General features: G+C 50.7%; 3 protein-coding genes across 10 annotated transcripts in view; 2 read left to right on the top strand and 1 right to left on the bottom strand.

Annotated features, from left to right (window-relative positions):
* The window catches only part of GPBP1L1 (GC-rich promoter binding protein 1 like 1), a 34,479-nt gene extending 28,193 nt beyond the window's left edge, over positions 1 to 6,286 (top strand). Inside the window, exons 8-12 of the mRNA XM_055815138.1 lie at positions 13 to 153; positions 3,826 to 3,984; positions 4,724 to 4,848; positions 5,719 to 5,821; positions 6,078 to 6,286. Coding sequence (XP_055671113.1) covers positions 13 to 153; positions 3,826 to 3,984; positions 4,724 to 4,848; positions 5,719 to 5,821; positions 6,078 to 6,224 — 675 coding nt within the window. The 3' untranslated portion in view covers positions 6,225 to 6,286. The remainder of the gene's footprint in view (positions 1 to 12; positions 154 to 3,825; positions 3,985 to 4,723; positions 4,849 to 5,718; positions 5,822 to 6,077) is intronic.
* A 1,534-nt stretch (positions 6,287 to 7,820) lies between these two features.
* On the top strand, positions 7,821 to 11,421 carry CCDC17 (coiled-coil domain containing 17). Of its 6 annotated transcripts, XM_055815144.1 has the most exons (9): positions 7,826 to 8,779; positions 9,246 to 9,381; positions 9,480 to 9,597; positions 9,699 to 9,755; positions 9,834 to 9,964; positions 10,037 to 10,159; positions 10,460 to 10,629; positions 10,933 to 11,078; positions 11,201 to 11,421. In XM_055815144.1, the coding sequence occupies exons 1-9, from the start codon at positions 8,600 to 8,602 to the stop codon at positions 11,226 to 11,228; spliced, it is 1,089 nt and encodes a 362-aa protein (XP_055671119.1). In that variant the 5' UTR covers positions 7,826 to 8,599; the 3' UTR covers positions 11,229 to 11,421. The 6 variants fall into 6 exon arrangements, 5 of the variants coding, with proteins under 5 accessions (XP_055671120.1, XP_055671122.1, XP_055671119.1 ...); XR_008748986.1 differs by having other exon boundaries at positions 7,821 to 8,779; positions 9,834 to 10,159; positions 10,314 to 10,629; positions 11,290 to 11,421; XM_055815142.1 differs by having other exon boundaries at positions 8,325 to 8,779; positions 9,834 to 10,159.
* Positions 11,422 to 12,024: 603 nt separating this feature from the next.
* Positions 12,025 to 23,774, bottom strand: NASP (nuclear autoantigenic sperm protein). Of its 3 annotated transcripts, none has more exons than XM_055815140.1 (14): positions 23,568 to 23,724; positions 22,574 to 22,624; positions 21,782 to 21,892; positions 21,152 to 21,232; positions 20,868 to 20,965; positions 17,329 to 17,411; positions 16,304 to 16,389; positions 16,103 to 16,176; positions 14,831 to 15,019; positions 14,422 to 14,588; positions 13,948 to 14,001; positions 13,783 to 13,854; positions 12,728 to 12,856; positions 12,025 to 12,194 (listed from the first exon to the last, which is right to left on the bottom strand). In XM_055815140.1, exons 1-14 carry the CDS (start codon positions 23,627 to 23,629, stop codon positions 12,141 to 12,143), a joined length of 1,311 nt encoding a protein of 436 aa, XP_055671115.1. In that variant the 5' UTR covers positions 23,630 to 23,724; the 3' UTR covers positions 12,025 to 12,140. The 3 variants fall into 3 exon arrangements, with proteins under 3 accessions (XP_055671115.1, XP_055671116.1, XP_055671114.1); XM_055815141.1 differs by having other exon boundaries at positions 16,304 to 16,380; XM_055815139.1 differs by lacking the exons at positions 12,025 to 12,194; positions 12,728 to 12,856; positions 13,783 to 13,854; ... (3 more) ...; positions 16,103 to 16,176; positions 16,304 to 16,389 and having other exon boundaries at positions 17,330 to 20,147; positions 23,568 to 23,774.
* Between the last annotated feature and the right edge of the window lie 945 nt (positions 23,775 to 24,719).

Below are 24,719 nucleotides of genomic sequence, written 5' to 3'. Positions count from 1 at the left end.
TCTTCAATATAGCCAAGTCCGTGGAAAGCCAACAGAAGTGAACATAAACCAGGCTCGCTTTCCTCCAGCCGTGACTCTGCCTTTACCAGTCCAGTGTCTGTAACCAAACCAGCGGTACTGGCGAGTGGCTCAGTCCTCACCTCTCCCAAAGAGGTACGGGGTTGGGTTTGGGGATAGGGTGGGAGATTTTATCACTATCACCTGCTGTAGCTTAAACATAAGGTCCTCTCTGTACATGGAAGCTACCTTTGCACCCTTGAAGAATAACTCACTTATACGTTCTTAGAACGTTCTGCCGCATCTCCGATACAAGAAAGGAAACAAAAATGTGGCTTACCTGGATGTACAGCCGTTGGTGTTGGTTCCAAATGTGTTAGAATTTCTCTCTAATATAAAACAAGAAGTACCAATGCTTTACATCGTGTCAGATAACTACATATGCATAGACTTTGTGTTATTGGAGTGTGGATACCAAAAACTGGTGTGAATAGAAAGGTAAACTGATTCTCATGCTGTTCTTCAGTATGGGAAAATACGGGGAAAGGAGGGTGATCTGCCTCATATCCTTCCTGTAGAAGAAGCTATGAGGAGACTGAGGGAGTTTAAAACCTATCTTCAGCTACAGTGTCGGTTTGTAATTTTGGAGTTGGAAGGAGGTAATCTGCTGAGGTGGAAATACCCCTGGGTTTAGTCTGAAATATGGGGAGGACCTTGGAATATAAATCTGTTAATGTTTCAGCAGTAACTGTGACATATAACACATTTGGCCAGCATTCCTATACTTCACTTAATAGCTTGTAAACAAAATGCTGGTTTGGACCTTGAAATTCCATAAAGCTTAAGAGAAAAGTGACACTGAATAGCTTTTCTCCTCTGCTTCTGGGAATCAAAATTCAACAGGTTTGTGATCATACATAAAAAGAACAAAAATAAAACAGATTGTGATAAATGACATATTCACAAAGTTTGAAATGAATGTGTTTGCGTTTCAAGTGTAGCAGTGGGGGGTTTTTTTCTAGTTGTGTGTTTGTCTTGTTCCTTTACAGATCTTACTTCTAAAATAAAACCTTGTAATCTTTATGATTCTCTGCTTTGCAGGCTTTACTTCGCAACAGCCTGTACTTTCCTGCTTTAGCCACTGCTGAGTGTAAAAGCACAATCGTGCACACGTTGCTTTGACAAATAGATCTTACACTGTATTCCCTTACCTTACCTTGCTTATTTCTCTCCTTAAACAGAGTCCTTTGTGCCACTGACAGCCTTCCTTTTTGTGTAATGCACAGCACAGTATGGCCACCTGTGCAGCGTAAATATGTCAGCTTAAATAGGCTTTCACCTCCAAGTAGATACCGAGAAGGACATTCATTTTATATCATACAATAGTAACACAAGTGGTCTCCTTCATTCCCCACCCCAAGAAGGTCTTGCTTGAAACTTTAGTCAGCCAAGATGTCAGGTACTAATCTGAGAGCAAGAGTAGGCAGCTGGGTTTTCCCTAGGACAAGCAGTACTTCCTTGAATGCTTCTTGTATTACCAGCGTCAATCAACTAAACAAAAAGGCTTAAAAATTCCTCCCAGCTAAAACTGAACAGTTGTAGTACATTTTTCTTTGACTCTGTTGGAGGCTTGCGGTATGAAAACACAGGACCACGGCCATCAAGTACTAGTGTAACCCTAGCTCGGCAGGCCTGCTGCAAGGAACCTCTGCCTTTTTATTTCTAAAACGGGGATAACGCCCCTCCCGCCAAAGTGTTGAAAATAGCACCTTTATTCATATGAGACCACAGTGTGTTGAAAACTAAGAGGGTGCCAACCAGTGGCACCATGTCCTCACAAGCCAGTCTAAGATAACCAAATTAAGATATAGTCTGAATTCATAAAATTACTCTTCTGTAAGGGTGGCTGTCCCTGTTATATACGGGTATCTGAGGTCATGTGTGGTGCTATCACTACAAAAAAAACAACAAAAAAAACCCCTGAGAGATGCCTCGATGTTTTGAAGGGATAAACTTACCTTTAGGAAAGATGCCTAAAATGACTACTTGTACCCCTTCAATACTAAAAGAGAATGTTACATAAAAACCCTTCTGCAGAAGGTTATGCATAAAACCAGAATTCAGGTGAAATTAAATTCCCTGTCAGGAATCTGTTGTTTCTAAACTTTAGCTAGTAATTGTCTTCTCCTGACTTGTAGAAACTAAGTTTTAGTACCTCAGCAGTTCTGTTAAACATTAAAACAGCCGCTAGCAAAGAGAGCTTGAGTGTTCCAAATTACCAGAAGACATCTAATTTTTAGTCTCCTTTGTTCATTGGTGCCTTCTGTCACTGCAGTCAAACTACTTACCATGTTGAGAGCTTCATTTCAGTACTGGGCCGGCTTTTTATCCTAATATTCATGGTCCCTTGTTACGTCTGTTACAATTGCGGATTTGTTCCTTACAGTGTTGAATTAGGCAAAATCTGAAAAGGCCACCTGAGAAATGTTTACTGTAAGGCATTACTTACGTTCAGCATGCACGTCCCTGAAAGGCATTATTTCACACCAGTATTTCACATGCAACAGGCGTGAGAAGTACGAGCAGCCGTTGCTGCCTTGTTTTTGTTTTGCTAAATATTTTAGTTCCCTTGATCTTTGCTCAGAGCACTGTAAGTATGATAAAAGTACTTTGCAAAAGAGATTTATGTTGAAGAGCCTGAATTTGCAACCTTCCCACCCTAGCTTAAAAAGGGGTGAGGGGGAACACTACAGACTTCAGGAAATTTTACTCTGTTGTAATATTGAGAAAAAAAATCAAAGCGGGTAAGTGAAGGGAAAGAGTAGTTTTGCGTGCAAGATTCTACTGTCAGGTATCCATATGAATGACTAAATTCCTTGTTGTCTTAGGGTAGCCAGACATGAGCTCCATATATGATCAGAAGGTTAAAATACCGGGAATTTTCCCATAACATGTTCTTAGAGTTCTTGTATGTGTCCCCTCAAAACTGTGGAACAATTAAATGGAAACCTTAACTTGGTTAGCAATATTTTTATTGGAGCATCCTGGCTGGGGTACTGCTGATGTGCAAACTTTTGTGACTTATGCCTGGTCTGCAGATTCAAGATCATTAAGAAAGCTCAAACACTGTGGGAGAGCATGGGAGGTGACCTTGGGTTCAGGAGTGGAGCTGAGCAGATTTCCCCCAGGCTCCAGGGTTGTCTGTGTCTGGCTCCACACGGAACCATCTGGGCTGTGAGTGTACATAGCAGGGAATTGGCATCGTGCTCTCCAGGGGAGGGTGCTGAGGCTGTGACTACCTATTTCACATCCAGTTGTGGTTAGTTAAGGGGGTGACCACTCCCTAAAAGGAGATTACCACCCCATAGCTTAATTTCAGGGTAGAGTCTGCCAGGACGGCTTAAGATGCAAATTTGAACTGAGGCTAATCCCCTTAATTTTTTAATTTTTGCAGGGTGAGAGTCCTGCATTAATTTCTTAGCCTTAATATCCTGTTGTAGGCTCCAGCATTGCTTGATACGAGTTACATTGCCAAGGAACAAAATAAACATATTCATGGCCATGTGAATTGACTCCTAGGGGAAGAAAAAAATCTAAGAGTCGATAATGATAGGTGGGAGAACAGCGTGCTGGTAAGGGAAGAAATGATGTGCAGCACCAGCCAGTATTTTGGTGGAAGTTTGACATTAGATTTTCTGGCTTGAGGGGTTAAGAGCCAGCCAAAGAACCTGATGGGTGTTTGAAAGGTGTAAGCACAAGCACTGACAAGGGCCCCATCCTGGCAGCAATACAGTTTGAAAGTCTCTGTATTCTGTCTTCCTTGTCTAGAGTCCTTCCAGCACCACCCCTCCCATCGAGATCTGCTCTTCACGCTTGACGAAGCTGATGCGCCGTACCACTGATAAAAAGAGTGAATTCCTGAAGGCACTGAAAGATGATAGGAATGGGGAGATAACCGAGAACAGAGAATGTGACAAGCTGGATGATGTAAGATCACTGTCTTTACTTGTGTGTATGATCATTATGTATTTAAGGAGTTGGGTACTGAAATAAAAAGAGCAGTGTACGAATTCTGGCTCTGGAGGAGGAAAGGAATGACTTCATTGGTCTGGCACACATGCCAGCAGAAGTAGTGCACAGCACTGTGATGAAAGGAGATCAGTGACATGATGAAATGCAAATGGGTAAGTAATAAATGGGGTGGAAGGGCAGATCACAGATAGTGAAGGTCATCTAGATCTTTTGCAAGGATTCTCTAAGGAGTGGAACAATACCATATTTTACCATCTTAATTTGCTTTCAAACTCTTCTTGTCAAACTACATCCACAGGAAAGCAGAATTCAGTGCTTTTGAAAGGTGTGGGATAGTTGCTCCAGCCTCAGAGGCTTGGACCAGACCCCTAAATGCATAAGCCTGTGGCTTAATGTGTCCTTAGGAGTATTTCGTTCCCATCGTTTTTTACTGTCGCTCCGAAGCTGCTGGCTCTGTAATGCTGGCGTTTACTCCCCTGACACAGAAGTGCAGTCCGCCAGCTGTTCATGTTGTGTTGTCTTGTCACAGCCAGGTAGAAGTTGCTTTCAACCATTATTGGTCTGGGCTCTGGAAAAAACACTGGCTGGGGGTGAAAGGCTTGGCTTTACTTCCAAAAGTAGACGCTTTGAACTTGGGTCTGTGCTGTTGGCATGGCCTGTGTGAGCACATTTTGCTGCTTTTATTTTTCTTTAGATGGAGAGCAACAGCACACCAGAACCAAAGGAAAACTGGGAAGAGAACTGCCATCAGAATGGCCTTTCTCTCCCTTTGCCGGAGGAGGGGGAAAACCTCTCTCATTCATTGGAAGCAGAACACAGGTGAGTAAATGGCAAAATAAGGTGCCTGGAGTAAAGGAGGGCAAGTCCTTGGACTGTGTGAGGAGAAGAAAGCTATTTCAAGGAAAACTCTGGGAAGCAGCAGCAGCAGCTTTGTGCGTACTGAGCTAGAGGTGGGTGGGCTTCATAACTAGCACTGGACTGGGTGGAGTCTCATTGGAAGTAAAACAAGACACTGACAATAGGTGAGCCAAGACTTTACCAAGGCCTGTAATTAAATTCTGGGGCTTCTCTGGTGCCACATCCCTGTGTTAATGCTGCCTAGGTATTTACCTGCCCACACTGGGAGTCAGCACGAACCTGGTGTGATTCTAGTTTATTTACAAGCAGGTGTCCTAAATGTGATGGTCATCCTCACACACTGCTTGCTTCCTGTCTGCACTTAGAATGGTCCTGTGCTGCTTTAAATGCTGTAAAAGTGGAGGAGAGTTAAGAAAATATTTACCTAGTATCTCAGCTTGTATCCAGTAACCAGTGAGTAAGCGGCGTGTGAGCACCTGGTGCAAGCAGATATAGTAAGCTTTAGGAGATTCTGAGCTGTGATACTGGTTTGATTGCCTCATGTCCTCCTTCAGTGTCCTTGGGTAGAATTTCAAATCTCTGCCTTGCTTTCCTTCTGCCAGGCTAGTTATTTACCCTTTGTACAGGACTGCTGTAGTATTTGTAAAAGATATTGAAAAATGTTGGGTAAACACGAAGCACTGTTGAAGTGGTCTCTAATACAGAAGACTCCCTGGTGAATTGGGAGCTATTTAATATAAAACCTCGTGCTTCGTGGATAAAGTGTTCTCTGCTTTGCCACTGTTCCCTTCCTTTAATTCCCATGCCCCTTTTATTTCCTCTGCAAATCAGGTTATTGAAAGAAATGGGATGGCAGGAATATCCTGAAAATGATGAGAACTACCTTCCCCTCACGGAGGATGAGCTCAAAGAGTTCCAAATTAAATCAGAGCAGGTACGTTTACAGCTCTTGCCACTTGTGACCGCTCTTCTCCCTCTCCCTTCTCATGCACCAGTCTTTCGTGGTGTGATTCTTAAGGATGTTGGAGAGGACAGAGAATTGCAGTGAGATTGTAGTGTAATTGGTTAACCTGCATTATCTGTGCAGAGCGTGTGTACGCAGTTAAATACTTAATTTGTGTCTGCAGGTGGCTAGTGACAGTTACTTTCTGCACTTTTGCTTGTTTTAAAACTTAATTTCCTTCCTACAGCGAAGAAGAAATGGATTTGGGAAGAACGGATTTCTTCAGGGCCGCGGCTCCAGCCTGTTGTTCCACTGGAGAAGCACTTTTAAGACAAAGATTGAGGACTCAGACACAGAAACTAGTAGCAGCGAAACGTCAGATGACGATGCCTGAAAGCGGGCACAAGAAAATTAAAATAAATAAAACCAACCCAATAAACTCAGTTCATAGCTCAACATGTGTTTGGGGTTGTATAAACTAAACAGAGTTTATTCTGTCTCCAGTCTGTTCAGTTTTTTCTTTTGTTGTTGATACTTCATGCACAAGGGAAATAATTGTATCCCAAAGAAGAGAGAAATTGGCTTCTTTAGCTTTTTCTTTTGGTTTTGCCCTAATGCTTAATAGAAGTTTGTGCAGCTAGCAAATTTTGACAAAAATCCCTTGTGGGGCAGTGCACAAGTTCAGTCTTGTAAGCAGGATACAAGTGGCTGACTGATCTTTGCAACAACAAGCTTCTAACAGTGCCGCCTGCATTACATAATGTCATGCGGTAAGTGTGCTAAAACAATCATTGTCAATGACAAAATGGCTATTGAAGTTCTAATTATGTTAAATTAATGCTAATAACATGAATATTTTATTTTATTTTATTTTTTTTGGCGGCTCGGGGAGCTTCATCACTTAACCAGGCGTTTGTGGTTTTCTTTTTTTGGGTACAGCTGTAAAATATTTGGATATAGGAATTGTTTGTGTTCTTCTTCTTGCAGCCTTGATATTCAGGGTGGATTGTAAAATATAAATTTTTTGTGAGATTTCAAAGATTAAGATTATTTTGATAACATTATTTACAGATTTAAAAAAGTGACTATCACATTGAGTCTGTATGAGGGGGAGAAACTACTGCATCAAAAATAACTAACTTGGAATAAATATTTTGCATCAGTTTGCCAATTCTAATTGTCTTTCTTATGTAAGAAAAGCTTTTCCTCTAAAGGGACCTGCAACTTTGGGGGTCTAATAGCACTGGGGATAAATAGTTTCTTCTCCCGCTGTATTTTTCCACTTGGCAAACATTGCTGTAGCGCTCAGACTGCAGAAGCTAAACTCTTCCTTTAAGAAGGGAGAGGAAGAACAAGACTGAGATGATAGCCCATGGTTGTTGTTTTGTTGGTTGGTTTTTTTTTTTTTGGTTGGTTTTTTTTTTTAAGAGAGTAATTCAAATTATCTTCCACTTAAAGCAGTTTGCTTTTTTATTCTGCTTCATACAAAATCGTGAAGCTCAACTGGTCGGTGTCACTTGTTCCTAGTGCAATGCTGCTGTTTATGTTCACAACATGGCAAGGGAATGTCTGAATCCAAAGCTGTTTTCATTGAAATCTTTTTTAAAAATTCATGAAAACATTTCTATTAGATTAAAAAGGATTTTACAAACAACTCAGTTGTGGCCTAAGCTATTTTAGTGTCTGTTTTAAGTTCAGCTTGTACACAAACGTTTTGGATTGGAAAGTATTGGCATGGTTGTGCACTGTTTGCAAGCGGGTTGGATGGAATCGCACGTGGAGCAGGAAGCCCTGGTCCCGCCCTGAGGGGGATCACCCCGGCCTCGATCGGGTTTTTTTAATCCACTGGTGACCAGGCAGAGAGGGCAGATGTGTCACGGTGTGAAGGCTGAGCGGGGCGCCTTTGCATCTGGACTCAAGGGAGCGCTTGATGAGCCAGGTGGGACTCCATGCGCTGTGCCTCTAGGTCCTGGGGGCTGGGGGGGCGGCAGGGCCCTGCAGCCCCCGGGCGAGGGGGGCTCGGGAGCTGGGAGCGTGCTGGGGGTGCTGGGCATACTGGGGTGCTGGGGGTGCTGTCAGGCATTGCACAGATTGTCCACGTTCCTCCGAACCGCCGCTTCTGTCCTCCCTGGGGGCTGCCACTGCCGTCCTACTGCTTCAGGCCCATCGAACAGGGCTTTTGGCTGGAAAAGTTTACTTTGGTTTTTTTATTTTTAATTTCACTTCCTACATCCATTTAAGTGAAAAATTACGTATTGTATTTGCATCGTTGTCAAGAAAAGGGGTGAGTTTAAAAATAAATGCGTGCCGCTCGCCACCTGTACTGGGCAAACTGGCTCTGCCGGCGCGGGGAGCCCCCCCGAGCGGGAGCAGCACGACGTGGGTGCTCGGGCCCGGCGCCCCCCGGCTCCCCCGCCCCGTGGTCTGGACGCGGTGGGGCGCAGGGGGCGGCGGCGGCTTCTGCCTGAGCGGCTCCCGGTGCGGGCGGGGGGGCTGCGGGGGGGCCGCTGCTGCACCTGCCGGCGGAGGGGGGGAGGGGGGGTCGCTCAGCAACGGCCGCGGGGCCGGGCCCAGTGTCGCGGCGCTGCCGGAGCAGGGCCCCCCCGCATCGTTCCCCGCCGGTTGCTCGGGCGGCGTTTCTCCCCTCCCGGTGCCCGTGGCAAACTGGGCACGGCCGGGCCCCCGCCCTCCCGCCGTAGCGACGGCTCCAAACACGGCAGCGACCGCCGCCGCGCGGGGCTGTGCCGGGCCGGGGGGCTGAGGCCGGGCATGGCGGGGTTCCGCTGCCCCCGGTGCCGCATGGCGCTCGGCTCCCGCCCGCTGCTGCGGCTCCACGAGGAGCGGCTCTGCCCCGGGGCCCCCCCAGCCGCCACCTCCTGCCCGCCCGGGGGGGCCCCGCTGCCGGCGGGGGGGGACCCGGGCACGGCGGGGCGGCCGCAGGACACCCCGGTACCGTGGGGCCGGGCACGGGGGCGCGGGCGGGGCGGGACGGTCGGCGGGGGCGGGGGCGCGGCGGGGGCCGAGGGGGCGGCATCGCAGCCAGCGCGGCTGGGTCCCGCCTGGCCTGAGCCGGGGGCACCCTGCGCCCCCCGCATCCCGCCGCGCCGCCAGGGTGGGCGTCATCGCCCCTTCCCCTTCCCTTCTGCTCCCGCGAGGTCGGGGCGTCCGCGCACCGCGCCCGCGCTGCGCCCCCCCGGCTCCTTGTGCTTCCCAGGCTGCCGCCGGCCGGGGGGGGCCGGGGGGGCGGGGGACCCCCGGGGCAGGTGCTCACCCCCCGCGAGAGGGCGCTGCTCCGCCCGGCCGGCGCCGCTTGCTGGAGGCCGCCGGGGGAGGTACGGCCCCGCGCCCGGGGGGGCACCGGCACCGCGGCGGCTCCCCGCGGCCGGTGGTCTCCAGCCGCTGCCGCCCGTTGCAGCCCCCCGCGCAGCAGGAGCCCCGGCAGGGCCCGGCCCCGGGGCACGGGCGGCAGCAGCCGGCGCTGCGGGAGGCCCATGAGCGCCGCGTGTCCGAGATCCGGGCCCGGACGCGGCGGCTGGAGCAGCAGAGGGAGGGTGAGCGCCGGGCGGTGGGGCGGCACCTGCGGGGTGCGGGGCGCCGGGAGCGGGGCTGTGCGGGCCCTGCCGAGCCCCCTGACCCCGCCGTCCCGCAGCGCTGTGCCGGAGGCTGGCGGCCCGGGCAGCCGCGACCCCCCGCCCCGAGCAGGGGGAAGTGGAGCGGAGCCGGGCCCTGCGGGACCAGGCCGGGCGGCTGCGAGCGGCCCACGGCGGGTGAGCCCCGGGGGGGGACGGGGCTCTGCGCCCCGGGGAGCGCCCAGGTGCTGCCCAGCAAGGGGCCCTCACCCCCCGCCACCTGCCCGTTCCTCCCCCAGGGCCGCGCCGTGCCTGGAGACCGCCCCCCCAGCCGGGCCGCTGGCGGCCGAGGCCAGGTGAGGGTCCGCGGGCGCGGGGGGGGCCCAGCCGAGCGCCCCGGGGCCGCGGCGGCGGCTGACCGCGGGCTGTGGCAGGGCGCTGCGGCTGGCCTACCTGCGCGCCGGCGGGAGCGACCCCGCCATCCTGGACCAGCTCCTCCAGCTCCAGGTGGAGGCCGCGCTGCTGGAGAAGGGACCCGCGGGGCTGCGCGGGGGCAGGCGGACGGGTGAGCCCCAGCCCCCGTTAGGGACCCTGGCTCCGTGGCCGGCAGCTGAGGCGCCCCCGGCTGTGCCGGCAGAGCCCCCCGGCGCGGGGGGCCGGGGCCTGGATGCCGCGCTGCTGGCCGTGGAGCTGGAGAACCGGCGGCTGGAAGATGAGCTCTTGGCGCTGAAGGTCAGGAGGGAGAGGAGAGCCGATGCCGGTAGGTGCTGGGCCCCAGGGATGGGGCAGCCCCCACTGCACCCCACGGCCCCCGGCTGCCTGTGGGGTCACAGTCGGAGCCCCTGGGCTGCCTATGGCGTGTGCAAGTGGAGAGGCTGCAACAGTGTCGGCGCTGAGTGACAGCGATCCCTTAGGCGTTAAGCGGGGAGAGTCACCGCAGCGGCACAACCGGGACAGCCAGCGGCCTGAGCACCAGCCCGGTGGGATGCTTGGGGAGGGGGCTGCTGGGGGCGGGGGGGGGGGCGGTTAAACCCCGCGCCGAGTTGTTCCCGTCCGCCAGGCTCGCGGGCAGCCCAGCAGCACATGGAGGAGCTGGCCCAGCTCCAGGCAGAGGTGGGGATGCTGCGATGCCACGCAGAGTGGATGGGGCCACAGCTGCCCCCCGCCATCCTCCCGCCCCCCGTGGCCCCCCCACTCCTGCCAGCCCTGGCCGCACCAGAGCTTTTTGCAGTTAAGTGCCTTGTCCCAGGGTGATTCCAGTTCTCCAGGGAGGGGAGGGGAGATGGGGTTGGGCTGCTGAGCGGGGCAGGATGAGTGTGGAGGCATGAGCGTGGGGAGGTGCTTCGGGGCCAGCTTCCTTGGCTGCAGCTGGGGACACAGCTGGGGACGCGGCTGCCCCACGGAGCCAGGGCCATGGGGGCAGGTGTGTCCCCCAGTGCTGACCCGCAGGTGTGGCTTGCTCTGCACACCCAACGCCATGTGTGGCACCGGGACACCCCCCCTCCCATTAACGCCACCTTCCTCCTTTCCCAGGAGTCCCCCAGGCCAGCGCTGACAGGCAGCCCCGCAGCCCCCAGCCACCCCCGTGTGCCCCCCAGCCTCCCCCTTGCCCCCTTCAGGGCCCTGGAGGACCCTCCTCCTGCTCGGGAGCCCCCTGCACAGCACAAGCCTCGCCGAAGGTGAGCCACGAGCAGGGGGTGTCCCCACGGCCCTGCCCCGGCACCCCCTCGCCAGGCTGGAGCAGGACACCGGGTCCTAGTTAAGACGCGCCGTGAAGGGAAGGCAAAACTTGGTGTTACAGCCGCAGGGCTGGGGGACCAGCTGTGTAATTAGCGCTGGGGACACAACCAGGTTTTCCCCCTCTCCTTCCCCTGCGGCTCGCTCCTCCAGCCCTCGCTAGGGGAAGCCTGACCAGAGGCACTGACAGCTCAGCCCTGGGAAGCAGCAACACCCCCAGCAAGACTTCCTCCCCTCTGGTGTTGGCCACATGCTAAATAAATCGCTTCGATCTGTTGTTCTTCACTTCTCGGCCTTTTTTAATATATACACACATACAGTTGGCCTAGAGCAGCCTCTCATCCCCACTTGGGTCCACGCAGGGAGAGAGGCTGGCCCAGAGGCTAGCTGTTACCACTGTCCAGAGCCACCATCCCACAGAGGGACATAAAGTGGAGGCCGAGCAGAGCCAGTGCTGCACCTCAGCAGTGCCCCAGTACGTACAGGGGGTGCAGCAGCCACACAAGCACTTCCCTGCCTTCCCCAGCGGTTTTAGGCTGCTGGAGGCCAAGGGAGGCACCACAGGACCCACCACCAGGCTCAGCACCGGAAGAACCAAACACAGCCAGAGCTACAGCCTTGTCCCACGCCCCAGCAGAAGGCAAAAAGGCTTTCTCTCAACCTTCCCATGCGAAGCTGCAGCGAGTTTCATCCATCCCATCCATCCCTCCTCCCACCGGCAGCCAGCCCTGCTTGCCCCAGCACACTCCCTCCTGCCTCCTCAGGCAGATGTGGATGGAAATGCCCAGGGAGCCCCCGAGGGTACCAGGGCCAAGACCCACAACCCTGGGGCAACCAGGTGAGGAACAGAGGCTGGAGCTTGTAACAGGAGGAAGATAAAGGCAGGGATTATTTGCTTACAATCTTTATTGGAGTCATACAAAAGTTGCCAAAAAGTGAAAAAATACACTATATACAAAACCATTTTCCTTGTAAGGAGAGGAGTGTCCAAGGTTAAGGAATTATCATACTGTGCTTTCAACTGCAGCCCCTGATTCTGCTTGTGGCCTTTTCTCTGTCTAAAAGGAAAGAGAAGGGTTTGTGTTTTTTTTTTTAAAAAAAAAAAAAACAAAACACCAAGACACCACCTTACAGCACCAATTCATGCAGCAGTTCAAGGTTTCTGTAAGTTGAACACTTAAAATTACTACTTGTGCTTTGCTGGTCTTCAGAGGCCAACACTATCCTAAAATATTGACATGTAACAATTGTAGCCCAGGTAAGTAAGAAAACCCAGGAGTATCAAAAATACTTTGGGAAAAGGCCCTGTGCTGTAGTTCAGCCTGGCTCAAACACCCAGAAGACGTTTCTGTCCCACCCCACAGGCAAGTCTCCACAGCCGGTGTCTTCCCAGCCCAGTGTCGGACACCACAGTAGAACATGCATCCTGCCAGCTGGGGAATGCTCCCCATCCCATCCGGGAAGCCTTGTGAAAAGACCAGCAGGCAATAAAACCAGAACATCTACCAGGCACAAGCCCATGCCTGAACAGAGGGAAGGGAAGGAGAAAAACCCAAGAAGCATGACACGGACTCCTGACTCAGCTGCCCACCTCCTCTTCCATTTTTTCTGGAACCTCATTTCCACTGGGGACAGCATCAGCACCACCATTGACAGCCAGTTCTGGTTTAGATTTCTTAGCTTCATTCTCTCCCTGTTGGGTCTCCTCCTCTGGTTTCCTCTGAGAAGAAAATTATTTATAGTCTTCACAATGTACAAATTGAAGTTTAAGCTTTTTATTTTTTTAGACATCACTGCACATTTATTCAACTTCTACTTGCCAGGTTCAAGACAAACTTCACTGTTATGATTTAACCAAAGTTCTGAGGCTTTGGCACAAAGGTCTCAACTGGAAGGCATTTCCAGTAAGGCATTTAGGTGCTAGTATCCGTAGTGCCAAATTATCCTTAGTTATAGTTCCGCAAGGAAACACAACTGCTGAGCCAGGTCACTGGTAAGGGGGTAGACCCAGGGCATCTATCACACTTACAATCGCCTCTGTAGAGCGCAGCAAAGCTGCTCCGGGCAAACCCAAACTGAAAGAGGCTGATATAACACAGGCCAGGCTGCACCACAGCAGCATGCAAAATAAGATCCTATAGGGGATAACTAATTACACCAGCAAACAGGAAAATAGCGCTCAATACAGCGTCTCTTTAGAGGCAGCTTATTAGTACCATTATACTGGCTTTGCTATTCATTAAGTGCAGTTCTCCATTTCCACTTGGAAAGAAGGGATTCCAACCCAGGCTGGTTGCTTGCCCTTTTCTTAAGATCTGTAGGCAACCCTGCTCTTCTTGCAGGTGCCCTCTTGCAGAAGAGGGCACTTGTTCAGAGAGCACCTGCAGAAGCCACACAACTCTGCTCTGAAGTTAAACCAGTGCGGGTCAGGCAGGGTGCAGAGCCATCAGGAGCAGTCTCCTGGAGGCTGGGTGGCTCCCAGTGGAAAGGGGTTTCACACATTGTTTCTAGTTTTGCTTTTAGAGTGGTTTTTTCCATTACAGGGCTAAGTGAAGAAAAAAAAAGTTTTAAGACAAGAAATCCAATTATACAGAGTAAGCCAAGAGTGCTTTAACAAACTGTTCAACTAGTAATTTCTGGACTCACCTTTTTCCTGACTAGGTGAGAGATGTCTGTAACACACTGAGATGCACCGTCAGCTGCTTTTCTCACTGGAATCTGTTACAAGACAGACATTGACACATGAGTAACAGCAAACAGCAATCCTCAGAGCAGACAGGAATTATCAAGATCCATCTTAAGTTAACTTACTGTGGAAACAGAACCACCGTCTTCACGTTGTGCAAAGCCAGATGTAGTTCCAACCTTAAGAAAAGCAGAAAAAACACTGAACAAGTTCTGGCAAGACCATATATGCTTGTTTAGAGAAGGATAGAAAACCCAGATCCTTGACACCTCAGTGCTGCAGCCTGCACTTACACACCAGACAGATGCAACACTTGAGTCTGTTCTCACATTTGGCTGACCTGTTGCTGCCCCAACACATTCAACTGCTATAGAAGCCCATCATATTCCAGTTTAGTTTGGAACAGTTAGTGTTGGTGCACTTACTAAACAGCCTCTCTTCAGGCGTCAGCTGCCTTAGTTCCCTCCTCACAATCACAGCCTGTAGCATCCACCATCAGCCCCCAGTCCGTACCACCAAGTCTGAGCTCCTTCCACTGCTGGTTTACAAGTGTGACTGGAAGAACGCTTGGTTAGAAGGAAACCACTGGGTGCACTAACCAGAGTTGCTTTCAGCGCCTGCTCAGCTACTCTTGCACTCTTTTGAGACTCCTTGGAATCTTCTATCTTTTCTTTAATTTCAGGAAGCAGTCCCTTTAGTTCTTCGATCTCCTTCTCATCTTCAGGGGACCCACTTTCTGCCTTCTTTATTCGCTCAGTGAGCATTGCTAGGACAAAACAGCTATCATGGCAAAAAAATCTCAAGACAAAGTAGCTGTCCAGTGATCCTGAGGCAAGTACCTGCTAACACACACGGTTTCAACAATTCTGGTATCAGTACAGCCCGTTACCACTTTCAGACCCACAAATGTTTGCGCAGCAAGCACACCTAAGTACTTTTAAGGCAGTTAAAGTCTGCTCTGACTTGTGAAAGCTCTCATTCACTAGGCAGTTTTAGAAATCCTCTTACCCATTCTCTTGTCAATGACTTCCATGGATTTACCGAACTGCAAAACTGCCTCATCAAACTGGCTGTTGTAGTGGTACGCCAGCGCCAGCTGGTAGTGACTCTCAGCTAGCAGGCGGTCGTGAGCCTCCAGGTACTTCTGCTGCAGGGCCAGGCAGGCCTGAAACTCTTCTATAGCCTGTGTGTAGTTTTCTGTAGGAGAAAGCCACAAGGTCTTTGCAAACCACACTCACTTATCCAAACAAGCAAGATCTAAACCCTCATTCAGTTACTCCCCATTTTATTACACTTCATATAGCCTGAAAACAGAACCACCGTTGAATACGGCAGTTCGGTTCCGCAACAGGCTGCTCTCAGACTACCAAGTGACAACTCTGCCTCCCCCCTCAAAGACCGATTCGAGTCCAGTTCCTCTCGTTCTCCCAGGAGTGCTTTGTCTACTCACAGCAACGCTGCTAACGAAGCGGCCAAGTCAAAGCCAGGCACACAAATCCCAATTTACCCACTACCAGAAACCGTATGTGACTGCTCCCAACTGCAACTTGAATCCAGAGCTCAGGACAGCCCCGGCTACCTTCCAGTCAAGCGCTCCACTGAATGCATTCTAGCGACACAAGACACAACCGTTTTGTAGCCCCGGTCCAGAAACCTGTCAGATTATTTCCAATGCTTGCCGTAACGGAAAACATTACACTCTACTTGGATTTAACAAGCTTAAGACATGTTTTTAACTGAAGGGCAAATAAAGACACTTTAGAAAGTGAAAAAAAGTGAAAACCTGGGGCTTCCTTCCCACTCCTTTTTTCTGCTGCATAAGAGCCTTTCCTGACCATACCCCAAGATTCTGGAAAGTCTGAGACAGTCAACCATTTTCCATTTGTGGTCTTTATGGTTCTGGAAGTGGCATGGTACTGCCACCTCCCACCAAGCTCAGCGACTCACTGTTTCAATACAGCAGGTCTCTCCCAAGTTTCTGAAGATAACCAAGCCCTGCCTATAAAGCAGAACACAAGGCTGGTTTTGATCTGGTAACATGCCACCTCCCACTCAGCCTTCCTTCAGTGTTCTGGAAAAGCACAGAGTACCCTGTTTAAGACACCAACTCGTTCATCCATTGATTCCAAAGCTTCTCACATGGCTGCACTACCATAATCAGACAAAGCTTATTTTGCTTTCATCTTAACAGCCTTAACTCACCTCCATTCACTTTAAGTACAAAATCGAGCACAACAGAAAGTGGAACTGAACACTTTGTACATGAGCATTAATACTAACCGGATTCAATGCTAACTTCTCCTAGCTTTAGATGAGCTTGAGCCGCATGGAGCTGAGCTTCTTTTGTTTCTTGTCTAAATCAAGAAAAAGGTAGTTTTCAAAAACTGATCAGAATATGCCACATTCACCAATTGCTTATGCCACCTCCCATTTACAATGAGTTTCTCTAGCGCATATCCAAATTAGGACTTCAGTATTTACCTCTTGTAGATGACTTTTGCTAACTCCAGCATGTCCCAGGCTAGCTCAAGATTTCCAATTTCATCCTCCTCGCTTTCCTGTAAAGACTAGAAATGCATTAAAGATTGAGTGACTTGGTTGCATATCACATCAAACACCACCACTGAATTTCTAAGCAGCATTGTCAAGGAATAAATTTCTTGAAGAAGCCAACAGTTTACCACTAGAAGGAGAAAAAAAAAAACACCAAAACAAAACACACAGAGCAGAAGTTATTGCATCAACCAAGATTTTGCCTGCAGCAAAGATGTTTTAAGTAGAACATAGGCTTACACTGTCGTCAGTTGATACAGCCTTAATTCTTTTTTCCAGAAATAACAGGGCACCAAGCACCAATATCATCCCAAGAGTAGGATTTCATTTAAGGTGCTGTTTAGATGAACCAAAAGCTAAGTAAAGGAGTTCCATGTTCCGCTTTTTAAATGAGCTTTTGAGCTTCCATTAGAATAGCCTGAGGAACAGACAGATATTCCAAACAGTTGTCTAGCATGCTTAGTAGCACACTCTAACAGGCTTCAGATTTTTCCAGGTGTTTTGACTGCTATATCAACATAACACCTCAGATTTAAGCAGCACTACACTTCCCACTAAATCCCCATCCTAATCAGGACTTCCTGGACTGGGTGCATTCAACATACACAGGGAGCCAACAAAACAAGCGGAGAATGAACTCTTGCAAGTAACTAACTTTAGCCACAAGCTAAAGCAACTGTCCCTGCATTCACCAGGCTGCTTTACTCATCAGTAGACTGCAAGCATTTGTTTCAGCGCAGCTAAACAAGCCCAAGTTTACAGAGCTGAGCAAGATCCTGCAACGCAGACTATGCAGAACATGCTGCTGCTTTAGGCAATACTGGTTTTCAAAAGTAATTTCCTACACAAGACTAAATGAAATACACATGAGCTCTTATAAAGACTTTACCATGACATTTAGATAAACACTGCACTCTCCTATGAGCACACATATCAGAGGTCAGCAATCTCACCTTGTCTTCTACTGTCAATTCATTCTCCTTATCATCTTCAGCTTTATCATTTTCTTTATCTTCCTCTTCAGATTCTTCTGTTTCTACAAGGAAAGTAGATGAACAACACTTGTTGTTGTTATGCTTGCTTCACATGGAGTCAGGCAGAATAAATATCCAGCCCTTATCCTTCCAGTGACAGGTTAGATGTGGGATGCAAGAAGAGCACAGATACATTAAATGCTCAGCAGCAGCCATCTTGCTGAAAGTGGTAGGCACCGTAGACTAAAGTAGTTCCAGGCTGCCTTAGCCCTTGTTTTAAGTTTAACTTCACATTATCTAGAACAGAAACTTAACACAGGATTCAGTTCTCACAAATTCATTGTGAACTCCCACTGAAACCACAGGATGCTGGACTGAGCTCTGGAGGTACCGATCAGTTGCTGGACTTCATGCTACAGATAACAGGAGTTTTCAGCAAGATAGCTGCCAAACTGTGTACAAATAAAGACTATTTCTGAAGTCATGTTCCTCATGTCAGACACATCAGCAATGTTATTAATGAATCTGTACTGTGCAGCACTGATTTGACTTCTGATGCTGTGTAGGGGCACTACATGATCTATTCTACTTGTAGAAAAGATTTTTGGGAAAGTGTGCAATGAAGGAGTACGGCTAGTAACTTCAGAGCATTGGTTGACTTGCATGCTAAGGTCACACGCTTAGTTCCCATATCATGACTGCTAATTCCGGAGTAACATGAGCTTGATGGGACGGAGACTAGAGAACCCTCACCTACCACTGAGATGGCCAAACCTGTATCAGGACAGCTCAAAGGTAAACCAGAGGAGGTGTTAAGAAGTTAAACTTTTTAAGTAGCGGGAGAAGTCTGGAATGACACAGTACTAGATGAGGATGTTCAGGAGTGTCCTCAGACTAGCAGAGTTGGGGGTGGTGGGGGAAAGCAGCAGTATTTGTACATAAGCAGCCTTTCACAGGATAACGACGAGTGGATAACTATTCTTAGTTTATGTTCAGTCATACTACATCCAGACAGACACCTTGTTAGGCAGCTGTTCCACCAGTGAGGTTCACTCTGCTCAGCAGTACAAATCCTGTCAGTGTCCAAAAGGATTTAGTCTGAATGTTTACCAGTTCCTAAAATAAGGCTCTTCCTCTGAAGCAAATTTACTGACAAGCAAAGTTTCAATTATCAGCTCATCAATTAACTTGTGCAATAGGAAGCACTGGCCTACTAAGACCATGCAAGTAATACTTCAGCAAAATGTGCAAGTTTTACTAAGTTACTCTAACATAATCCAGAAAACAGCTACAGTGAAGCAGGGAAGCGGAATGGCAGAAAAAGCTAGAGAGCTGGAAGACTGTACTAGATAGTAACAATAAGCCTTCAGGTTCCAAGGCAAATTAAGTTTAGATTTGCCAACTAAATGCTTGCTTGTAATTGTCAGAGAGACTCAAAGGGAGAGCTCCTTCCCCCCCACTAAAAGCGTATTTCTTTTCTTTTTAATGTATTCAGCTGTTCTTATTTTTCTGCTCCACTTTTAAAATGAAGTATGGTTATAACCAGAGACAACTTGTGCTTCCGAACAACTTGTGCTGAAGGTTAGTGCAATACACCCAGACGCATGCAAGTGAACATCCATTCAGTATTCTCCACGAGCCTAGCCGTTACTTACACATTTCACAGGGCTGTAAGTTTGCTTTCAAGATTTGCTTTGCAGTTAGTTAAGCGTTAGTCTAAAGAAACTGAGACCATTCCTTGAAACTTTACTTGGATGTAAAATCCTCCAAAAGCCCCTTTACTGTGCCTTTTCCTTTTTCTAAGGCAAACAGAAAATTCTGAATGGAACACTTTTTACCCATTGTTAGCCAAATCCATCAAGTCATCCACCCACAATAACTTCTCCTCTCACTGTTACCTTCTCCCTCTTCCATCAGGTCATCTTTCTCTTCTTTTTCTACCTTAGCACCTTCACCCTCTTCCACCAGGTCATCCTTCTTTTCCTCTTTCTCTACCTTAGCAGCTACTTCAGCCTTTTCTTCCAAGTCATTAGATGGCTCTTTACCCTCTGTGGGCATGGGTTCCTTTGAGGACTCTGGCTCTTTGGACTCATCTGGCTTCTCTTCTGTAGCAGTCTCTACCAGCTCTTGTTTCTCCTCCACCTTCTTCTGTTCAGCTGCTTCTGCTGCCCCTTCTGCAGCTTCTTTCTGCTCCACAGCAACTGCTGCCTGCACTTCTGCTGTCACTTGCGCTACTGCCTTCTCTTCTTCCACAGCTGCCTCTGCCTGCCCTTCTACAGCCTCTCCCTTTTCCACAGCCAGATCTTTTTCTGCTGCTTTTGCTGTCTGCTCTGCCACATCTCCCTTCTCTTCCACAGTCACTTCTCCAGCTTCAGCCTCTTCTACAGAGGCTTCCACCTCCTTGTCTGAAGCTTCTATCATTCTCTCCTTCTCCTCAGTTGCCTCTGCTACCTTGTTTTCAGGCACCATCTTCCGCTCTTCTTCCACTACCTTCTCTTCCACAGCTGCCATTTCTTTTGCAGCCTCCTTTTCCACAGCAACCTGCTGTTTCTGCTCTTCTGAAGTTACTTCTTTTTCCACAGAAGCCTCGGTCTTCTCTTCAGCCTCTTCAAGCTTTACATCCTTGTCAGCAACTGCTTCTTCTGTTGGTTTTTCTTCCGTGATGTCTTCCATTTCAACATCCTCTTCTTTGACTTCCTTCTCAGATAGTACTGGAGACTCTTCTGTAGACTTTTTGGCCTCTTCTTTTTCCCCCATGGCATTATATACCTGTTCTCTCAACTCTTCCCTTGCTTCTTCTACATGATTGAGGAAGCATAAACATTTCTTCGAGTTTAGTGATAAAAGACATTAATGGGCACTGACAATACCACCCTCAGACCCTCCAGCGTGTTGGTTTGTCACCAAGTTAGATGACATTCCTAAGAGGTCCATTTTCAAAGTACAAGGAATTAAGACACAACCAACATATTAACTTGAAATAAGCAAACCCTTCCCCAGACTGCATTATTGCAAGCAGCTGCTCAAGCAGTGTGCAGTTTTGCGCGCTAGCATTTTTAGTCACAGCTAAGCAAGAGGTGCCAGTGCTTTTAATAGTCTGGATTGACAGGAATTCCTGTATTATGTCCAGCTGCAGGTAGTATAAAATAGTTACTGTTCTTGGGCTTTTTACAGAGACTCTTACCTGCCCTACTACACACAATGTACTGCTACAAGGTTACAAAGCAGTTCCAGTTGACTGTGAAGCTTAAGAAAGCAAGTCTGAATGCAGTGCTTCAGGACACAGACACCTGGTGACCCTTTACGTGTGCTTTCAGTGACCAGTTCCTCGCAGGAGTTTAAGGTTTTTTTTCAATCTTTTAACAAAGATTAGAAGAATAAAAAAAGTCCATTCAGGCTGCTAGGAGTTTCAACAGAATGATTCAGGCTACTCAAGATACCGATGGACTGAACTTGGATCATTCAGACAAGAAAATGCACCTTAGTGCCTCCACGACAGGGCAGACAGCTTTACATACCATCAACAGTTGGTAACGCAGACTCATCTTCAGCTTTTTCTTCTTCCTCTTCAACCTGCACGCCTTCTAAGGCGTTTCCCAGCACACCATTTTCCATTCTAACAAGAACAAAAGTTTGTTATCCCTTAGCTCTTGTAATAAGACCGCACAAGCTGCAATACCACAGCCCATCCCACCCAGTGCAACCTTGCTTACATGAAGTTCAAGTGTAACCCTGCCTATACAATGGTGAAATGCTGTTACGGCAGGCAGATTCTTAAACAAATGAGAAACTGTTAACATACCTTGCCAATTCCAGGAGAGATTTTCCATAATAAAAAAAAGCTTCTGCACACTCATCCGCTGTCTCACCGTATTTTTTACCCCTACAAAAGCAACGAAGAATTATTTGCCTATGCCCGCTTCAGATTTTGGTACGTAAGCTTGAAAGCTAAAAATGCCTGACAGGAAGAATCAATTTCTTGGCTCATCTTCCACAGTTTCAAATAACGGGTGCTCCTCTCAGCTAGATGTGGCTCTCAAACATCCAGCAAAGTAAATTAGTCTAAAACCCAAAGAGGTGTCACCCTCAGAGAACGATCAAGACTAGTAAACATGTTACTAGCAAATAACACTGTCGTTTTCATATTAACGGACATCACAACCCCACTGCAAAATAAAATACCAAATCCCTTTTTCTCCTTTGGGAAGCGCACCAGCAATTACTACCACAAAAGCTGTCTAAATTGCATACCAACTACAGTACTGTCCAACACTTGGGTTCAATTTGAACAGTTTGTCCTCTCCTCGTTTGCATTATAAACACAGCAGCATGTATGAAGTAAGAATTGCAACCTTTCCTGTATAAGCCACATCAGTATAGTCAAGCTGAAACCCAAGCCCTATAAAAACACACAAAACATTCTATTACTCACAGTAAGCTCGCAGCTTCTTGGAATGCATTGACAGCAGCCGGAATATTTCCCATTACCAAGTGTTTCTGTCCTAAACCCAATAGTTTCTTTGATTCTCCATCCACATCCATACTAGAGGGGAGAATAAATCAAATGCAGAATCCTGTTAGTTTCCATAGTAATTCCACATCCAGCTTTCAAAACCTAGTCAGCTTTATACAACAGCAAGTTGCATACATTACAATGGTTGGTTTGATTTTGTTTAAATCTGGACCAACTTTTAATTCTGATGGCCAAGGGCAGACAGGTTGATTTTGCCAGCCACCGCAAGAAGCTGGTATGACAAAGGATGCTAAAGAATATATTTCAAGTTGTTGCACACCAATACAATAGCCATGCATTTGAGAAAAACAGATGCAAGCCTTAGTTCCAATTCAGTACATCTCCCGTGGCTCCATTTCCAGAAGGAGCATCCCAGCGCAGTACCTTGAAGTGGGACAAGAGCTGCCCACAGAGGTACTGCTACATGCTGGCCACATACTTGTGCCTCCCAAACACTTTCCAAGCACTAACTCACAGAGCAGAAGGTTCCTGAACAACAGCTAGTATTTGTGTTATTTATTAGCCCTTGAAAGAGCTTTGTTGCACTAGCCTGATGCAGACTTCCAACGGGTGAGGGCAAGTACCCGGCACCTACAGTGCCCGCATCAGCTGAACTTCAAGCCCGACAAGTGAAGGGCGAGCGTTCTGCTTCCACTCGGCCACCCTGCACCTCACGTTCTCGGCTACTGACAGCTCCAACTCCCAGCTCACCTGTCTGTCTTGTCTGTGGACGTGGAAGGAGCTGCCAATTCCTCTTCCATCCTGCAAACCAAACATCGAGGAAGGGTTGGTAACAGGCCACCCGTTCCGCGGCGGGGCGAGCCTCAGGGTGCCCACCGGCCGCCCCACCAGCCCCGCCGGTCCGGTGACGGTCTGAGTTACAGGCTGCCGGGCAAGCAGCCGCTCCCGCCCTCAGGCTGCGCCGCAACAGGCCCAGCCAGCGGCTCCGCAGCCCGCGCCGCCCCCCGCACACCGGCGGCGACCCGCAAAACGCGGAACCTTGTGCTCCACGCCACCTTTCCAGGCAGGGAAGCAGCGGTGCGGCCGGGCCGCCCTCCCGGCACCGCTGCGGGCGGCCGCTGGGCCCCGGCCGGCAGCTGACAGGAGGGGGCGGGGGCGGCGCTGGCGGAACAAAGGCCGGGCGAGGCGGGCAGCGGCCGGGCCCCCCGCCCCGGCAGACAATGGGCGCTTTTCCCGCCTTCCCCCGGCCCCGCCCCCGCCATTGGCGCCAAACCCCGGCGGCGGCTCCTGACGGGCTGGCGGCCCGCCGCCACGTGACGCTGCGGGACCACCCACCCCCGCCCCCCCGCCCCCCACCGCTCCCCCTCCCCCAACCCGGCCCACAGGCAAGGTTCCGCGGCATCGGCTGCCCCCAACAAAGATGGCAGCAGCCGCGCAGGGGTCACGTGGTGGCCCCGCGCGAGCCGAGCGGGCCCAGCTGGCGCTGGAGGAGCGGGACGGCACGTACCACCGCCGGTGGGGGGGGGGGGGGTAACGGAGGTGAGGCGGGGGCACGGGGGGCAGGGGCGGCAGCTCAGCCGGCGCCCCCAGCCTTCCCCCCCCCCCCCGAAAGGAAACCCTGCCCGCCGCCCCCCACCCCTCCCGTCACCCCCGTAGCGCGAAAGCGGCCCCCTCACCCCTGCCGCCACCCCCCATCCTCCGGACACGCACACACCGTGACCGGGACCGGCCCGCGCGGCCCTACCTAGTCGGGGAGGCCGGCGCGGACTCAGCGCGGGGGGGAGCGGCGACGGCCGACGCTTGCATAGAAGCTGCTGGAGAGAGGGGCGGCGGCGGCAGAGTGCAGACCCCTGCCCCTCCGGCTGCCTATATACCCCCGAGGACACGCCCCGGCCCGCCTCGCGGCGCGCGCACGCCGCGAGAGGACTACCGCTCCCGGCATGCCGCGCGCCCGCCCTCCGCGGGACGCTCGGGGCTCCGCCGCGCGGGGCTCGCTGGGAAGCGTAGTCTCGGGGGGGAGGCCGCGGCGGGGCCGCGCGGCACGCCGGGAAGTGTAGTGCCGGGCGAGGTGGGGCGGGGGTGCGCGGGAGGCGCCGGGAAACGGAGTTCGGATGGGAGGGGGGGCGCCGCCGCGCGGCACGCCGGGAAGCGTAGTCCGCGCCCGCCCCGGCCCCGCCGGGCCCGCACTGCGCTCCGCACGCCGGGCTGGGCGGGCCCCGGGGCAGGGCGGCCGTGCCGTGGGGGCTGCCCGCGGGGAGAAGGGCCTGCCCCGGAGGCGGGGGAAGGTTCGCGCCCCGGCGCAGGCCTCGGGCCGCGGGGAGGGCGAAGCGAGCGCCTGCTCGGAGCCCGGGCCTGCCCCCGCCCCGCGGAGCCTCCCGCTCCGTAGCCAGGGCGGGCGGTCGCTAACATGGCGCACGGCCAGCGGCATCGCCAGCCCGCGCTTGGCCGGGCTCGGGTTTCTGTGCCGCACGCCTCGGGGGGCACCGGCACCCCCGCACCGGCGCCGTGTCGCCACGTCCAGCCCCAGCCTCTCCATGGCTCCGGCTGGGCTCAGGCAGCTGCTTTGCTCTTCCCCCGGCACATGCAACGGCCCAGACAAGGCAGCCATGGCTGCTGCAGCCGTGACAGCAGAGCAGCTGGGGGTGGCCCGGGGGGCGCATTTTCCCCGGGGTATTTCAAGATAAAAGCTCACCAGCTTCAACTGCACCACATTACCCCATGCAGTCACACTGCCGGGAATTGCAGGTTTAATGGAGACAGAGGATTAATCTCCTTTTCTTGGGAGTTCCCTCTGCCTACTTACTCCTGATCAGAGAAGTAACTAGAAAAAAAGTTAATTAGGGCCCTGACATTTGCAAGCAGGGAGGGTGTGTGTGTGTGGCGAAAAAGTCTCAAA

This window comes from Falco peregrinus, chromosome 10 (genome assembly GCF_023634155.1).
Source record: "Falco peregrinus isolate bFalPer1 chromosome 10, bFalPer1.pri, whole genome shotgun sequence".
Taxonomy (NCBI): domain Eukaryota; kingdom Metazoa; phylum Chordata; class Aves; order Falconiformes; family Falconidae; genus Falco; species Falco peregrinus.
This window is presented reverse-complemented; position numbering and strand designations above follow the sequence as displayed.

What these genes read in the sequence shown, in the direction of transcription:
- CCDC17 (XM_055815142.1), top strand. Translation starts at nt 8,600, where the DNA reads ATGGCGGGGTTCCGCTGCCCCCGGTGCCGCATGGCGCTCGGCTCCCGC. An exon ending in GCTGGAGCAGCAGAGGGAGG is followed by an intron (nt 9,382 to 9,479) that starts GTGAGCGCCGGG and finishes GCCGTCCCGCAG; the next exon opens with CGCTGTGCCGGAGGCTGGCG. An exon ending in CCGCTGGCGGCCGAGGCCAG is followed by an intron (nt 9,756 to 9,833) that starts GTGAGGGTCCGC and finishes GGGCTGTGGCAG; the next exon opens with GGCGCTGCGGCTGGCCTACC.
- NASP (XM_055815139.1), bottom strand. Translation starts at nt 23,629, where the DNA reads ATGCAAGCGTCGGCCGTCGCCGCTCCCCCCCGCGCTGAGTCCGCGCCG. An exon ending in GCGCCGGCCTCCCCGACTAG is followed by an intron (nt 22,625 to 23,567) that starts GTAGGGCCGCGC and finishes TTTGGTTTGCAG; the next exon opens with GATGGAAGAGGAATTGGCAG. An exon ending in TGCGTTACCAACTGTTGATG is followed by an intron (nt 20,148 to 20,867) that starts GTATGTAAAGCT and finishes TCAATCATGTAG; the next exon opens with AAGAAGCAAGGGAAGAGTTG.